Here is a 17,916-nt window from a genome sequence, read left to right as displayed (position 1 = left end):
CTAGATGTTGGAACATTGCTGTGGGGACTTGCTTCCATTCAGCGACAAGAGCATTAGTTCTGTTGGGCACTGATGTTGGGCGATTGGACCTGACATGCAGTCGGAGTTCCAATTCATCCAAAGGTGTTCGATGGGTCAGGGCTTTGTGCAAGCAGTCAAACCCAGATTTGTTCGTCGGACTGCCAGGTGGTGAAGTGTGATTCATCACTTCTGAGAACGAATTTCCACCGCTCCAGAGTCCTATGGCGGCGAGCTTTACACCACTCCAGCCATCGTTTGGTATTGCACATGGGGATCTTAGGCTTGTGTGCAGCTGCTTGGCCAAGGAAACCCATTTCATGAAGCTCCTGACGAACAGTTATTGTGCTGACGGTGCTTCCAGAGGCAGTTTAGGAATTCGGTAGTGAGTGTTACAACCGAGGACAGACGATTTCTACACACTACGCACTTCACAATAACAGCACTTACAGTTGACTGGGACAGCTTTAGCATGGCAGAAATTTGATGAACTGACTTGTTGGAAAGTTAGCATCCTATGACGATGCCACATTGAAAGTCACTGAGCTCTTCAGTAAGGCCATTCACCTGCCAGTGTTTGTCTGTGGAGATTGCATGGCGGTGTGCTCAATTGTATACACCTGTCAGCAACAGGTGTGGCTGAAATAGCTGAATCCACTCATTTGAAGGGATGTCCACATACTTTGTATATATAGTGTGCTTTATATCCCTCATTTACCAAAGTGTTTCCTTTATTTTGGCAGTTACCTGTATGTCTCTGTTCTGAGTCTCACAAATCACTGAACAGCACGCTATAGATTTACAGAAACAGGCAATAGGCTCCTGCCCTATTCTGGCTTGGACAAGGCTGCTTACTTTATATATGGTGATCTGATGTGATAATGAATATATATTTACATTTCACAGACACTTATCCAGAGCGACTTATGCATACATTTTCATACTGGTCGCCTGTGGGAATTGAACCCACAACCCTGGCGTTGCAAGCACCATGCTCTACCAACTGAGCCTCACATGACATATAAGATAAGGAGAGGGTAGATGATAGCAATTTCTACTGTAACACTGAAGGAGCAAAACAGAGTCTACTGCAGGGTATTGGCATTCCACCACATAGATATCCCAGCAAACATGTCCACATTGGCAAGATGTGGGCACAATGCGGGCTAAAATATTGGCCCCATGTAGGCTGCCCACATTGGGTCGATGCGCCTTTGCTATTTAATAGGAATTTATTTATTTATAATATATTTATGAAACTTTCAATTCAATACATAAATTGCATATTTTCAAGCCTCTATTAGGAACAAGATACATTGTATCAGAATGGCAACCAAGTTATTACTATCAAATATACACTGCTCAAAAAAATAAAGGGAACACTAAAATAACACATCCTAGATCCTAGATCTGAATGAAATATTCTTATTAAATACTTTTTTCTTTACATAGTTGAATGTGCTGACAACAAAATCACACAAAAATTATCAATGGAAATCAAATGTATCAACCCATGGAGGTCTGGATTTGGAGTCACACTCAAAATTAAAGTGGAAAACCACACTACAGGCTGATCCAACTTTGATGTAATGTCCTTAAAACAAGTCAAAATGAGGCTCAGTAGTGTGTGTGGCCTCCACGTGCCTCCTGGGCATGCTCCTGAAGAGGTGGCGGATGGTCTCCTGAGGGATCTCCTCCCAGACCTGGACTAAAGCATCCGCCAACTCCTGGACAGTCTGTGGTGCAACGTGGCGTTGGTGGATGGAGCGAGACATGATGTCCCAGATGTGCTCAATTGGATTCAGGTCTCGGGAACGGGCAGGCCAGTCCATAGCATCAATGCCTTCCTCTTGCAGGAACTGCTGACACACTCCAGCCACATGAGGTCTAGCATTGTCTTGCATTAGGAGGAACCCAGGGCCAACCGCACCAGCATATGGTCTCACAAGGGGTCTGAGGATCTCATCTCGGTACCTAATGGCAGTCAGGCTACCTCTGGCGAGCACATGGAGGGCTGTGCGGCCCCAAAGAAATGCCACCCCACACCATGACTGACCCACCGCCAAACCGGTCATGCTGGAGGATGTTGCAGGCAGCAGAACGTTCTCCACGGCGTCTCCAGACTCTGTCACGTCTGTCACATGTGCTCAGTGTGAACCTGCTTTCATCTGTGAAGAGCACAGGGCGCCAGTGGCGAATTTGCCAATCTTGGTGTTCTCTGGCAAATGCCAAACGTCCTGCACGGTGTTGGGCTGTAAGCACATCTGTGGACGCACACCTGTGGACGTCGGGCCCTCATATCACCCTCATGGAGTCTGTTTCTGACCGTTTGAGCAGACACATGCACATTTGTGGCCTGCTGGAGGTCATTTTGCAGGGCTCTGGCAGTGCTCCTCCTGATCCACCTTACACAAAGGCGGAGATAGCGGTCCTGCTGCTGGGTTGCTGCCATCCTATGGCCTCTTCCACGTCTCCTGATGTACTGGCCTGTCTCCTGGTAGCGCCTCCATGCTCTGGACACTACGCTGACAGACACAGCAAACCTTCTTGCCACAGCTCGCATTGATGTGCCATCCTGGATGAGCTGCATTACCTGAGCCACTTGTGTGGGTTGTAGACTCCGTCTCATGCTACCACTAGAGTGACAGACACAGCAAACCTTCTTGCCACAGCTCACATTGATGTGCCATCCTGGATGAGCTGCATTACCTGAGCCACTTGTGTGGGTTGTAGACTCCGTCTCATGCTACCACTAGAGTGAAAGCACCGCCAGCATTCAAAAGTGACCAAAACATCAGCCAGGAAGCATAGGAACTGAGAAGTGGTCTGTGGTCACCACCTGCAGAACCACTCCTTTATTGGGGGTGTCTTGCTAATTGCCTATAATTTCCACCTGTTGTCTATTCCATTTTCGCAACAGCATGTGAAATTTATTGTCAATCAGTGTTGCTTCCTAAGTGGACAGTTTGATTTCACAGAAGTGTGATTGGAGTTACATTGTGTTGTTTAAGTGTTCCCTTTATTTATTTGAGCAGTATATATATATATATATATATATATATGAGAAATTTCAGTTTCTCATATGTCAAATGTACTTTTTAAAGTATTTTAAGATTTGGCAGTGTACAAGATAAAATATATATATCTAAAAAAACTGAACCCATAAACTGTTAGAACACTTTCAGTAACAATTGCACAAAAATAACTGTGTGCAAACCATGCCCCCAAAAACTCTGAACTCTCTTGTTGGGCTCGGTGTGGGCTGGCCCCTGTTGGGCTTGGTGTGGGCTGGCCCCTGTTGGGCTTGGTGTGGGCTGGCCCCTGTTGGGCTGGTGTGGGCTGGCCCCAGTTGGGCTGGTGTGGGATGGCCAGTGTTGGGCTGGCCCGTCTTGGGCTCAGTGTGGGCTTGTCCCTGTTGGGCTTGGTGTGGGCTGGCCGCTGTTGGGCTTGGTGTGGGCTGGCCCCTGTTGGGCTTGTTGTTGGCTGGCCCATGTTGGGCTAGTGTGGGCTAGCCTGTGTTGGGTTTGGAGTGGGCTAGCCCGTGTTAGGTTGGTGTGGGCCAGCATGTGTTTGGCTGATGTAGGCTAGACCATGTTGGACTGATGTGAGATTGGTGTGGGCAAGGGCTTTCCCACCTGTCCTGCCATCCCAGCAAACATGACCCCATTGGTTCCATGTGGGTATTCACTGCCCACAAGCCCACACCAGCCCAACAAAGGCTAGCCCACAGCAATCCCACATCAGCCAGCCATATTGGGATAGCACATGTTGTTGGGCTTGTGTGTTAGCCCGTGCTCACTTTGCCAACCGAATACCCATATGGGGCCAATGGGGTCATGTTTGCTGGGATGGCAGGACAGGTGGGAAAGCCCTTGCCCACACCAATCTCACATCAGCCCAACATGGTCTAGCCTACATCAGCCAAACCCATGCTGGCCCACACCAACCCAATACGGGCTAGCCCACTCCAAACCCAACATGGGCTAGCCCACAGGTGGGACATTCTTCACATTAAGCAAGCAGAGCAGGGGCTGCTAAAGCTATGCCAAAAAGAACACTGAGCGATGCAGAGTGGAACATTCCGGTGCCAAATGAGCATCTGTCTGTATGCCCAGTGGGTACTCATTCAGGTAGATTTGGCTGGAAGAATGTAAATTAACTGTTTGACCGGGCAATTCAAAATGTTCCTCAAGATGAACTCAATGCAATGAATAGGTGATGTACAGGTAACTGCCAAAATAAAGGAAACACCAACATAAAGCATCTTAATAGGGCGTTGGGCCACCACAAGCCGCCAGAACAGCTCCGATGCGTCTTAGCATAGATTCTACAAGTGCCTGGAACTCTATTGGAGGGATGCGACACCATTCTATCACGAGAAATTCCATAATTTTGTGTTTTCTTGATGGTGATGTTAAATGCTCTCTCAGGTGTTGCTCCAGATTCTCCCATGTGTTCAATTGGGTTCAGATCAGGTAACTGACACACAGTGTCTCTTTCAAAGTCACTGAGATCTCTTCTTCTAGCCATGGTAGCCAAAATAATGGGAAACTGGTCATTTTTATACATGACCCTAAGCATTAACTCAGGAACCACACCTGTGGGGAAGCACCAGCTTTCAATATACTTTGTATCCCTCATTTACTCAAGTGTTTCCTTTATTTTGGCAGTTACTTGTAGGTCTCTAAAGCCTTGTTCACACTGCAGGCCTTAATGCGAAATCAGTTTTCAGATCCATTTTGGAATACTGACTGTCCAAACATCGAGTGTCCAAATCGGATGTGTGTGTGTTCAGACAGCAGTGATTTGCTGACATGGCGATGGTAGTTGTCAAAGTAATGACGGGTGTGTGTGTGCAGTGGTATGGGCTGACTGGTGGTGGTGCTTGTGCTTCCTATCACTCAGAAGTTATGTAGCAAGCCAAGGTGACAACAATGTTGCCATGGATTTTCCAAGTTGCTTTGAATGTTCAAAATCATAATGTAAGAACCCTTTTAAAGCCTCAAAGGATAAGATGATCCAACTTTTAAAAACATGTACTTTTTGGCTAGCCACAGCAGTCAACTAACTAGCTAAGTAGTTGTTTATCTTTCTAGCATATTTACAAATTTTCTTTGTAAACAATTAAAAGCTAGTTAGCTAGCACATGTTCTTGTCAGACCGTCAGTAGAGTAGCTAGCAAGTAACAAGATATGCCAAATAACAGTCTAAAAACGACTTTTAGGGCAAATAAATCATACAAGTCGCACTGCCAGGAATCAGATTTGAATCGAATTTCGAACCACCCACGAAGATGGTTTGAAATGTGGCTTGAAATATCCTTTTCCATGTGCTTTTTGGCTGTCCAGAGCGAAGGGAAAATAACAGATTTTTATCGGATATGCAAACAAATAGTCACTTCAAACAAATAGTCACTTCAAACAAATAGTCACTTCAAACAAATAGTCACTTCAAACTGCCAATGTTAACAAGGCTTAAACGGAAAAAATAATAAAAAATTCATCATCTCCAGCACCACGCCAACATCAACATATGTGAAAATGGTGCATTTCTATGTATTGTAGTAAAAAGAGAGAGGTAAATAAGTGTTTCCAATGACATCATCGGTGTGCATCGTGATTTTAACTCATTATGAGTAGGAATTGCCTACTAATTGGTTGATGATGTCATTGGAAACGCTTGTCTTCTTTTTTATTAACAAAAAATATAGAAACACGCCATTTTCACATTGATGTTGGAGTGGTGCTGGAGATTAAAAGTAAACTATTTGGCTTACTAAGTCAGAAGGCTATTTTACGTTGTTTTTTTTATGATACTTGTCTATGTTAAGAAGACAATCCACACAAATAGGTGCCCCTCCACATGAATATAATAGAATATAAAAATGGTCCAGGTGATTATATAACTGCTCTATATTCTCTGCAGCCCCACATACAGTACTTGCATAATCACAGTGTTACATCATATTAGCATGTTTCACATTTACGAAGAGAGAAAATGTTGTTTTCTGTTCCAAACTAATATCAAATTCATGGGCCATGCAGTCAGTACATTTCGGCCTGCATCGGTATCAATACCTACAGCGTGCATCACAGGAGTAGTACTGGGCCTTGCAGAGTAAAATGGCAGACCTGACCTGCATGAGTCACTAATACCCAGTAGAGGGCACTGCAGACTCTTCTAAGCTTTTGAGGTTGACATAGGCTACACACTGCATGCTCCTTCCCAGTAGACTGTCCTCATAGTGATGGATTCTCCCAGGATTAGCGAAGCAATTAAAATGTAATGCGACGATGAAATATTCCATCTCTTACTTTTTAGAAGCTTAGATCGCTTCTTTTCAGCTATACAAAATGCTGTATCTGGCACACTGGTGAGAAATTTGAGCATTTTCACAGAAGCAGCACTAGGCCTACTTGTGCTTCCCTTCATCCATTCATAATCTATATTCTTAGCTTTTAGAGAGAAGTTTTGGGAGCATTTCTCATGGAGATGTATAGATATAGGCCAGGCAGTGTATACAGGCAGTGTATACAGCATATTTCTGATGGGCACCCCGGTGGCATGACGATGGGCATGGACGGTAACCTCAGGCTTAACATTACCCAACTAGGCCTGCAGCCTGGTAATTAACACCTATCACAGTGGTAATCTCACACAGACCTGTCAGCATTACCTCAACTCAATGTCACAGAGAAAACAATTAGAGAGAAACTGTAAGGGCACCCCTCACTCAGTCTGCCGCCCTCAGTCCCCTGCCTGGGCTGGCTGTGGAGGATTTCTATCAGTCACTAATTGGTGTGAAACTCTTCAGTAGGCCTTTGGAATAGGAAATAAATAAGCATTGTAGATTGAAATACGGAAAACTAATTCTTTATACAACCCCCCTCTCAAAGTAACTGCACCATGCTGTTGTAACCTTCAGCACGTCTAATAAAAATTAATTCATTTTGAATTAACAGATTCCAAGCTACAAAGGAAAGAGTTCACTGCACTGAACGAATATTGTGTCTGATTGGAATGTTAATGAAAATCTCACAACTTTTTATTCCAGACATTTACACCTGTTTCATACCTGGTACAAATGTCATTTCAACATCTAGTTTTGATATGATTTTGGTTGATTTGTCAACTAACGTGAATTCAATGTGAAATCAACAAAACATGTCACCATGTAATTGGATTTAGGATAAAAGTTGGGTGGGAAAAAAAAACAAATTCCCAAACGTTGATTACTTTTTGCAAATCCAGTCAGTTTTCCACATTGATTCAATGTCATCACATTACATTTTTTTATTGCAATGACGTGGAAACCACGTTGATTCAACCAGTTTTTGCCCAGTGGGCTGTTTCCCTTGGTTACAGGGAACATTAAGAAAACACTATGTTCTGAATCTGGAATATCAATTTGTCAAATCAACACTGAAGACACAAAGGGCATTGTCTCATCCACAACGAGATGAAAATGGGCTCTCATTGCAGATCAAACTTCTTTTGTATTTGAGCTGAAATCAATTACTTCAAAAGAAACATTTAAGAAATATTTCACTAAACTGAATGAGCATATTCATGTAGAGGAGTAAACATAATTCTTCTGGCTGAACCAAAGGTTTTATAACACAGAGAGCACAGGCAGACCACACACAAATAGATATTGGTAACGAACAAACAACCCTCAAAACAGTCAATCTTAGATGGTCAGTTTATATGTTTGTAGCAGTTGCAATCTGTTGAGACAATAAAAAGTTTCACAAGTCTTTAAAACACGTTGTCTAGCAACAAAAAGGTTACTGACACAGTTCAATACACTTTGTCAGGTATGCCTACTTTTCACAAGGACTGTGTCTGTTTTCAGATGCTAACTAATGAGAAGGGGATCATTGTAGGATATGTTGAACAATTTGGGTTTTGCATCATTTATTCATTGTTCAAGCATCTGAAGATGACCGAGAGATTTATAAATGATATGTAGGGGAGACCAGGGCTTGTTGTCACAACTTTTAAGATTTTTTTTTTTTGGGAACACTTTATTTGGATAGTCCATCTGTAGATGCTCTACAGACTATCTACTAACCCTAGCTTTAATCTCAACCCTTATCCTAACCCTAAACTTAACCCTTACCCTAACCTTAAGTCTATCTGTTGATAAACAACTGCTTGCTATCTAAATAAAGTGTGACCGTTTTCTCCTCAATTCAGCTTTAGTGTGTAGCCTACCACCATTTTGTTTAACATTGACTGAAAGAAGAGCTATTCATGCATTACTGGGCAATTAAATATTTGTTTATCTAGGTTGCCACAATGTTATTGAAACATTTCCTCAAAGGAGGGCTCGCTATGGAACCGTTTGTCCTACTGGGGAAAGCCACTTTCATTCCGTTTCCATCTCTTTGACAGAAACACACACACTGGATCATCAAGCTCTATTGTTGATAACTGTACACCCCACTGATATTGAGAAGTTTGAGGGAATCCAATAAGGATCAAGCGGATCATTTTCTTAGAAGGTGGTGAAAGACATTCACCTGTGACAATTTCAATATTCAAAGCTAGGGATTTGAAGTAGCTAAATACATTCTGTAAACACCAAAATACAAAAAAATCTGTAGCTGTAACTTTTAGTACCTTTTCTTGTCGAAACGAGGTCTGTGACAACTTCTGTATCTCTGTGGATATTCCGCTCCTGGTCTCCCCTATTTCACATAGCAACAACATGACTACACAAAGTCAACATTTTAGTGTGTAGACCAGAAAATGAAGGTGAACAAATATATATTTTTTACAAGTCTCTTCCATAATGTTGCTGCTTTAAGTGACATCCACAACTGCACATAAAAAGTATATATTTATATTTATATAATATATATTCATACTCTATTAACAGTCTACCATGAACATGATTGCCAACCCTCTCTGGAAAAGAAAACACATTTTTCTCAAACATTGATTATTTTACAACACAGACCCAACTAATTTGTACATCTTTGGAGGGAATTAAGCTCTCAAAGATCTAATTTTCGTCTCCTGGTAATGTTCCAGTCTTGTTACAGTGTATATATAGCTTTATTCCATTAAAACACGTTAAAAAAAGCATTTACAAACTGGGATTGTTAGAACCAACGACTTGCTGTTGAATGTAAACTTCAACAGAAGTTCAACGTTACCCCTCGGCTTGGAGATAAACACGTTTGGCACATTTAAAAAGGGACCATGAGCACAGTTCACTTGGAGGCGTGTGGAGGAACAAACTTGTTTTCATGTAGATATGGTTGGACAAACAAAATGACATGGCGTGTAGGAAATAAAAAGTATTTTGAGTATATCTACAGTCCCTCCGTAAACTGTTTTAGGCAGTGGAAGAGCACCAAGGGAGTAGAATGATGCTGTTGAGATGCTTAGTTCCACCAATTCACATCAGATTAGCCAGAACTTTAACATTATTTCTTAATTTTGCTGCTAAAACACATTTGCTCGTATTTGTTTGTTTGTGCGCAGACATTGTACCACTCCATTCTCCCCCCAGAATGTAACAGACAGGTTGACGTTCTGTTGAGACACTGAGGGAAGGGACACAGGTCTTTGTGTAATATACACAATGCACTTGTATCTCTGTAATGTACATCAAATACTTAACACCAGAATTCGGAATTAAAAAAGTACAAATAAAAAAAGAATTGTAACAAATCAAAAGATACAAAGTCTAGAAGCAATTCCTTTGCCCGTGAGAGGACACTCCTTACATACAACACAGGTTGAAGCCGTAAATTAATCCTAATAAGAGTTTGTGACTGACAACTATTCTCTAGCTTGTGTATGACTCTTCATTTTCTTGTGCTTCACACACTAATCTCTTTACTATACCACATATTTACAGTTGTCTTCTGTCTAGAATACTCCTGCTTATCTCCAGAATATTCCGCTCCTCACACTTCAATGCATCAAGCTTCTGGCGGTGACCCCATCATTTAACACCTTCCTTTTGCCTTTTGTGAGTCGTTTCCTTACAAGATCATACTCTTTATTTCTTCCTCTCTCTCTTTCCCTCCCTCCTCCTAACTTTCTGACTCTCTCTTTCTATCCCTTCTGCTCTGTGACGGTCTCTCTCTCTCCTTCTTTCTTCAAAGACACATGGGCGTGGGACATCGCTCTCTAGGACAAACTAAACTCGCTGAAGAAATGTCTTGTGTTGTGCATGCAAGCATGCGTGGCCTTTTTGTCTTACTCTCTCTTTCGGCTCCTCTCCCCCTATCCCAGCACACTGCTGACGACGAGTCCTTCCTCTATAGTCCACTAGACCCAGGAGTCCGGGGAGGCCGGGTAGTGACTGGTCTCATAGTTGAGTTCACTGTATGGGCGGGATGCTGAGTAGAAGTCCACGTAGTTGCCGGTGGACTTGAGGCCCAGGTGCATGTTCAAGTCTGTGGCCTGAGGAGGGCGTTGGTGCACTTGGTCCTCGTAGAATGCCTCCTCAAACTGTACTCCAGGAGGGTTTTGGAACGGAGGGTAGGGCTCCTGGCCTGGGTTGGGGCCCTGGGAAGGGACCTAAAGAGAACACACACAGAGGTTAGAGCACTACTCTGCTACTGGTAAGACAGTAGACTCTTCGAAAAAAAGGTGCTATGTAGAACCTAAATGGGTTCTTCGGCTGTCCCCATTGGAGAACCATTTGAAGAACCCTTTTGAGTTCCAGGTAGAATCCTTTACACAGAGGGTTCTACATGGAACCCAAAAGAGTTATACCTGGAACCAAAAAGGGTTCTACCTGGAACCAAAAAGGGTTCTCCTATGGGGACAGCCGAAGAACCCTTTTGCTCCCCTTTTTTATAAGAGTTTACCTAGCAGAGAACGTTGCTCTTGCAATGATATCAAGTAATTTCTTCAAACCTTACCTGGTTGTGTTTGATGTCATCACTTGGAGAGACATAGGCACCTCGGAACAATGTTGAGGTTCCACTTGAAATTTGAACTACCGGTGGGAGAGAAACAGAGAGGTATGTGGTTATTGTTGCCAAGCTGATTATTATGAAATGACAAAAAGCCTTCACACTGGTTTTAGAGTACACATCATCTGATGAAAACACACTGACTCCAGAAACGAGGAGGAAGCTGACGGAGGCCCTGAAATTCCTTCCTACCTGCCATGGCATCTTTCCTCGAAGTGTGCTCACCCTTGTTGCCATGGTAACTGGCATTGGTGCCCGTTGATTCGTAGTCGGTCTTCCTCTCCTTAATGCTGATCATCTCTCGGGGAGAGGCAGGGGCACTTGCTGCAAACACACAGATTACACATCAAGTATATGATTAGCTGTAAAAGACGTTTGGCATTCACTTGAGCCCCTTTGTCATGTACACTAAACAAAAATATAAACGCAACATTTTACTGAGTTACAGTTCATATATACGGAAATAAGTCAATTGAAATAGATTCATTAGGCCCTAACCTATGGATTTCACATGACTGGGACAACAGATATACATCTGTTGATCACAGATGCCTTAAAGAAAGGCAGGGGGGTGGATCAGAAAACCAGTCAGTATCTGGTGTGACCACCATTACGCTGTAGTACACGTCGATCCAAATCATCGCAAACACGCTCAATGGGTGACATGTCTGGTGAGTATGCAGGCCATGGAAGAACTGGAACATTTTCAGCTTCCAGGAGTTGTGTCCAGATCCTTGTGAAATGGGGCAGTGTATTATCGTGCTGAAACATGAGGTGATGGCGGCGGATGAATGGCACAACAATGGGCCTCAGGATCTCGTCACGCTATCTCTGTGCATTCAAATTGCCATCGTTAAAATGCAACTGTGTTCGTTGTCCGTAGCTTATGCCTACTCATGCCCTAACCCCACCGCCACCATGTGGCATTCTGTTAACAACGTTGACATCACCAAACCGCACACCCACATGACGCCATACACACTGTCTGCCATCTGCCAGGTACAATTGAAACCAGGATTCATCTGTGAAGAGCACACTTCTCCAGCATACCAGTGGCCATCGAAGGTAAGCATTTGCCCACTGAAGTTGGTTATGACGCCGAACTGCAGTGAAGTCAAGACCCTGGTGAGGACGATGAGCACACAGATGGGCTTCCCTGAGGCGGTTTCTGACAGTTTGTGCAGAAATTCTTCGGTTGTGCAAACCCACAGTTTCATCAGCTGTCTGTGTGGCTGGTCTCAGATGATCCCGCAGGTGACAGGAATGGCTTGGTTACACATGGTCTGCAGTTGTGCGGCTGGTTGGACATACTGCCAAATTCTCTAAAACGACGTTGGAGGAGGCTTATGGTAGAGAAATGAACATAAACTTCTCTGGTGGAAATTTCTGCAATCAGCATGCCAATTGCACGCTCTGTGGCTCTGTGGTACTGTGTTGTGTGACAAAACTGCACATTGTAGAGTGGCCTTTTATTGTCCCTAGCACAAGGTGCACATGTGTAATAATCATGCTGTTTAATCAGCTTCTTGGCAAAGAATGTAAACATTTGAGAGAAATAAGCTTTTTGTGCGTATGGAACATTTCTGGGATCTTTTATTTCAGCTCATGAAACATGGGACCAACACTTTACATGTTGCGTTTACATTTTTGTTCAGCATATAATCCTCCCACTCTTGTACAGTAACATATTCTGTTGAAACAGGTCAAGGAAAGCTGACAGTGAAGCGGCTGATGACATCAGAGAAAACAAGCATGTAATGAAAACAAACACATAGGCCTAACTATATACTGTAGGCTAAACAGATCTAACATCCACAAATGGCTCTTCTATGAAATCTTTACTCAGAGAGTTTATTGCTTTCTAATAGGATCCATTAAGGTCAGTGTTTCCACGTTGAATTTCATTCAACTCCAATTAGAACACCCTGTAACAAGAACATCCTCTTATAATCACCATTAAACACAGCCAACAAGTTATAGGTTTCAACAACAGTAGTACCAATACCTGGTACATTTACATTTTTAGTAACTTAGCAGGTGCTCTTCCCCAGAGCGACTTCTAGTCAGTGTATTTTGACAACTATTTATTCTGCTTCGGGCCCTAACTCCCAAGGGTTATCCTATGAGGCTGCTGTTGAGGTGAACAGAGCCTGAGCTGTGGTATTCTACCCCCCCCAAAAAAATCAGCTGTGTCACCTGAGTCATCCCTCCCATCCTCCTCCTGCTTTCCTCTCTTCTCTCTTTTCATCTCAAAGGGTAAGTGAGTAACTGCCAGTTGCTTATTAGTGTCTGTGCACCGCTGTGTCTGGGCAGACACCACCTTATCCTTCGTTCATCCTATCTTTAATCCAAAACATTACTACGTTTTCAGAATCTATGTCTGAAATGCATGGTCAAATTGTTCTGCAATGTCTGGCAATTAAAGCTCTAAAGAAGGGGTGTCAAACTCATCCCACGGAGGGCCGAGTGTCTGCAGGTTTTTGGTTTTTCCTTTCAATTAAGCCCTAGACAACCAGGTGAGGGGAGCCCCTTGCTAATTAGTGACCTTAATTCATCAATCAAGTCCAAGGGTGGAGCAGAAACCCACAGACACTTGGCCCACCATTTGACACATGTTCTAAAGGATGATCAGCCTCGTGAGTTTGCAAAAGATGTCCAGTATTTTAATGGGGTAAAGAGAGAATACACCTACACACTGACATGCATACCACTTGTCCACCAACTGGTCCTGATCCTGGGTGTCTGTCAGTAGTGGCTTGATGGAGTGGGAGGGCAGAAGGAGAGACAACAGTGGACTCACCTGATCGATTATTTGGAGATGTCCGTACGGGCGAGATGGATGGGGTGCGGGAGGAAGAATATGGTCTTTGTCTATCTCTTTCTATTGTAGAGGATGAGCCAACAAAATGATACTGAGAATATCCATCCTGGGGGAAAAAGAGATGCATTAGGGAACTTAGCTATAATGAACTGCAACATTCTGTATTATTGTACTGAATGATCATACTCAATGATCTAAGATAATCTGGTCAAATAGCAAATGGGTTAGAAACTATCCTCACATTAAAATGAGGCAAAATAGAACAGGGGGATGTTACGAGAATGACTCTCTATCCATTTTAGTAAAGCATGCAACACCAGTCTTGCAGAGCTTGGTTTTTCTCCCCCTCTCAAAGCCTTTAAACCCTCTAATTCTTAATCCGTCTTGTTTCATTAAAGCATGTTTGTCTCCTCTCCTCAGGTCAACATTGACAGATTCTTTAGTTCATTAAACTGCAGCCCAGAGGGATTCCAGCTTTACTCTCACTATACATTCTTGCACTTGTGTTGCTTCGTGAGCTTTACTGAACTGTCACACATGCACTGCTGCACAGGTTTTGCCATTTACTCTCTCTCTCTCATTTTAATAAGAGCATAAAAACCAACTCAAGAGACTAAGGTGTTAAACTTTCAAGAGCTCCTTCAGCAGATGTCTTGTGTTGGCAGCAAGTTCTTTGTATTACACACCTTTTTGTAGAGGCTGCGAAGGTCTCTGTACTGCCACATACTGTTGAGGACTTGAGAGGCTGCTTTTACCACTTTGGGTGTGTGTCTGGGGAAGAGAAACACAAGACTTCATTTTACTCAGATGACTAGAACCACATGTTCTAAACAAAAGGTTTGGTATGCCCGATGCTAGATGAAAGATCACCAGTACAAAAACATTTAGAAACAAATTCAATCGATCATTTTTTAGACATAAACATTCAAAGCGAACATAAAATGGAAACAAGCTAACTCTGTACTTTAGCACCATTGTCATTTTTGCACAAAAACAAGACAAATCTCAAATGGAAAAAGCAATTAGCAGAGATAAATCCAATCAGTTTAGCATCAGAGGCCCTCTCTCTCACACAGCACCTATCCTCTATCTCTGCACAGAAACTCCACGAGCCACAACTGTCAGCGCCAGAGGTGATTCAATTAACCACGCATCCTTCATTCTGATTCACACCAGAGATATGGAATAATCAAAAGTTATTACATCATAGCACTGCAGATATAGCAACACTTCTCTTTTGTCAAGACTCTTAAATATTATTCTTCTCTATCCCAGATAACACATTTCTACTCTATGAGGCAACATATTTTTACAGTTGTACAGAGTCTGTTGTCCTTGGCAACATTAGGCAAGTGCATCACCGGACTAACTGGAGAGGAAGCCAAAGCACACCACTCAATTAAGTTACCTTGCTAATTGCAAACTAAAAGCTTATAAGGGATATTTGGGCTCATAAAATCACAAACGAGAAAACATAAAAACCACAATTAGCTACCTTTAAAAGGCATTTCTCTACAGTGGTGAGTTATAGAGAAAACATCATTTTAAAAAATCTACTTAAGGGAATTAAGAGGGAAATGATCAGAACCTTAGTACGTACTTATAGCTCCCATGTCCCGATCAGCAGTTACATTAATGCTACAATCCATATACAATTACTAGCTGAGCTGGAGGGCTGTGTGTTGGTGTTAGGGTTGAAGGTTAGAGTCAGTGAACATAGTCTTTTGTGACAGTGTGTTAAAATGTTATATACAGTAGAATAGCTGGACAGCAGGCATGCAAGCAAGCTTTTCCTCTGGCTTTCCAAATTAGGGTGAGCACAGCATGACTTCTGGACACCTACTTGTCTCCTTTGCTCCTGGCGATGCCGATGAGTTTCTCGATGCCTCCAGCGTCACGCAGAGCCTTGGTGTTCTCCATGTTCTTAGTGATGACCTCGTGCAGGGCACAGCAGATAGCTGTGATAGTGTCATCCGACATGGTCTTCCCAATAGCACTGGCAGCAGTCCCACCACTGCTGTTGTTGTTGTTCCCCCCGGGCAATCGGTGGACCAAGTCTCTCATTGCGTACTTGCCTGTTGTGGAAAGAAAAAAATATCATGGTTAGTTATACTGTATATGAACCTTTTAAAAGTTTGGACACACCTACTTTTCTATATATTGACTATTTTCTTACATTGTAGAATAATAGTGAAGACATCAAAACTATGAAATAACACATATGGAATCATGTGGTAAGCAAAAAAGTGTTAAACAAATCAAAATACATTTTATATTTGAGATTTTTGCCTTAATGATCGCTTTGCACACTCTTTGGCATTCTCTCAACCAGCTTCATGAGGAAGTCACCTGGAATGCATTTCAATTAACAGGTGTGCCTTGTTAAAAGTTCATTTGTATAATTTCTTTCCTTCTTAATGCATTTGAGCCAATCAGTTGTGTTGTGACAAGGTAGTGGTAATATACAGGCGATAGCCCTATTTGATAAAAGACCAAGTCCATATTATGGCAAGTACAGCTCAAATAAGCAAAGAGAAACGACAGTCCATCATAACTTTAAGACATGAAGGTCAGTCAATCTGGAAAATGTCAAGAACTTTGAAAGTTTCTTCAAGTGCAGTCGCAAAGAAACATCAAGCGCTATGATGAAACTGGCTCTCATGAGGACCACCACAGGAAAGGAAGACCCAAAGTTACCTCTTGCTGCAGAGGATAAGTTCATTAGCGTTACCAGCCTCAAAAATCGGCATTTAACTGCACCTCAAATTGCACGTCACAGAGTTCAAGTAACAGATACATCTCAACATCAACTGTTCAGAGGAGACTGCGTGAATCAGGCCTTCATGATCGAATTGCTGCAAAGAAACCACTACTAAAGGACACCAATAAGAAGAAGAGACTTGCTTGGGCCAAGAAATGGGCATTTAGACCGGTGGAAATTTGTTCTTTGGCCTAATGAGTCCAAATTTTAGATTTTTGGTTCCAACCACTGTGTCTTTGTGAGACACAGTTTAGGTGAACGGGTGATATTTGCATGTGTGGTGCCCACCGTGAAGCATGGAGGAGGTGTGATGGTGTGTCGGTGCTTTGTTGGTGACACTGTCAGTGATTTATTTAGAATTCAAGGCCAGTTAAACCAGCATGGCTACCACAGCATTCTGCAGCGATACGACATCCCATCTGGTTTGCTCTTAGTGGGACTGTCATTTGTTTTTCAACAGGACAATGACCCAAAACACATGTCTAGGCTGTGTAAGAGCTATTTTACAAAGAAGGAGAATGATAGAGTGCCGCATCAGATGACCTGGCCTCCATAATCACCTGACCTCAACCCAATTGAGATGGTTTGGGATGAGTTGGACCGCAGAGCGAAGGAAAAGCAGCCAACTAGTGCTCAGCATTAAGTGGGAACTCCTTCAAGACTGTTTGAAAAGCATTCCAGGTGAAGCTGGTTGAGAGAATGCCAAGAGAATGCCAAGAGTGTGCAAAGCTGTCATCAAGGTGGCTATTTTGAAGAATCTTTTTTTTTTTTACTCACAAAAGCTCTGACGAAGGCCGTGAGGCCGATACGTAAGCTTATTAAAGATCAGTGATACTATCAAGAGGAGTGTACGGTTTCCTTTTTCCTTCATCTTGTTCAACTGTTACCAGGCACCCGCAAAAAAGATTGCTCAGATGTGCGAGTGCCTTTTGAATTTTGAAGAATCTAAAATCTAAAATATATTTCGATTTGTTTAACACTTTTTTGGTTACTACATGATTCCATATGTGTTATTTCAGAGTTTTGATGACTTCACTATTATTCTACAACGTAGAAAACAGTAAAAATAAAGAAAAACCCTTGAATAAGTAGGTGCGTCCAAACGTTTGACTGGTACTGTATATGCTATTAGGGAACAGATTAGAAAGCCATGGATGCAGAAAAACAACATTCTTCTGTAAATACATACGCATGTTCTCCACGACGCAGTGTTCCGTTTGTATACTTTCATATTCACAACAACAAGAGGGGAAATGGTAGCAAATGGCCAATATAACAGAAACTGATAAAAACAAGCACTATTTACTATACTTCATATTATCTAACCTCGTCACTACTCAGTGGACAGCAGGAGAGCCTTCAAGGTCAGAGAC

General features: G+C 42.6%; 1 protein-coding gene across 2 annotated transcripts in view; it reads right to left on the bottom strand.

Annotated features, from left to right (window-relative positions):
* Positions 1 to 7,702: 7,702 nt before the first annotated feature.
* LOC112226895 (catenin delta-2) overlaps positions 7,703 to 17,916 on the bottom strand; it is a 103,392-nt gene continuing 93,178 nt past the window's right edge. For both annotated transcript variants that reach the window (XM_024391549.1, XM_024391550.2), the window contains 6 exons: positions 15,626 to 15,857; positions 14,469 to 14,553; positions 13,762 to 13,888; positions 11,154 to 11,285; positions 10,908 to 10,984; positions 7,703 to 10,560 (listed from right to left, as the gene is read on the bottom strand). In XM_024391549.1, the coding sequence (XP_024247317.1) occupies positions 10,309 to 10,560; positions 10,908 to 10,984; positions 11,154 to 11,285; positions 13,762 to 13,888; positions 14,469 to 14,553; positions 15,626 to 15,857 (905 nt within the window). In that variant the 3' untranslated portion in view covers positions 7,703 to 10,308. The remainder of the gene's footprint in view (positions 10,561 to 10,907; positions 10,985 to 11,153; positions 11,286 to 13,761; positions 13,889 to 14,468; positions 14,554 to 15,625; positions 15,858 to 17,916) is intronic.

The sequence above is a fragment of the Oncorhynchus tshawytscha genome, linkage group LG28 (genome assembly GCF_018296145.1).
Source record: "Oncorhynchus tshawytscha isolate Ot180627B linkage group LG28, Otsh_v2.0, whole genome shotgun sequence".
Taxonomy (NCBI): domain Eukaryota; kingdom Metazoa; phylum Chordata; class Actinopteri; order Salmoniformes; family Salmonidae; genus Oncorhynchus; species Oncorhynchus tshawytscha.
Note: the sequence above shows the minus strand (reverse complement) of the source record. Positions and strands in the feature narration are given on the sequence as shown.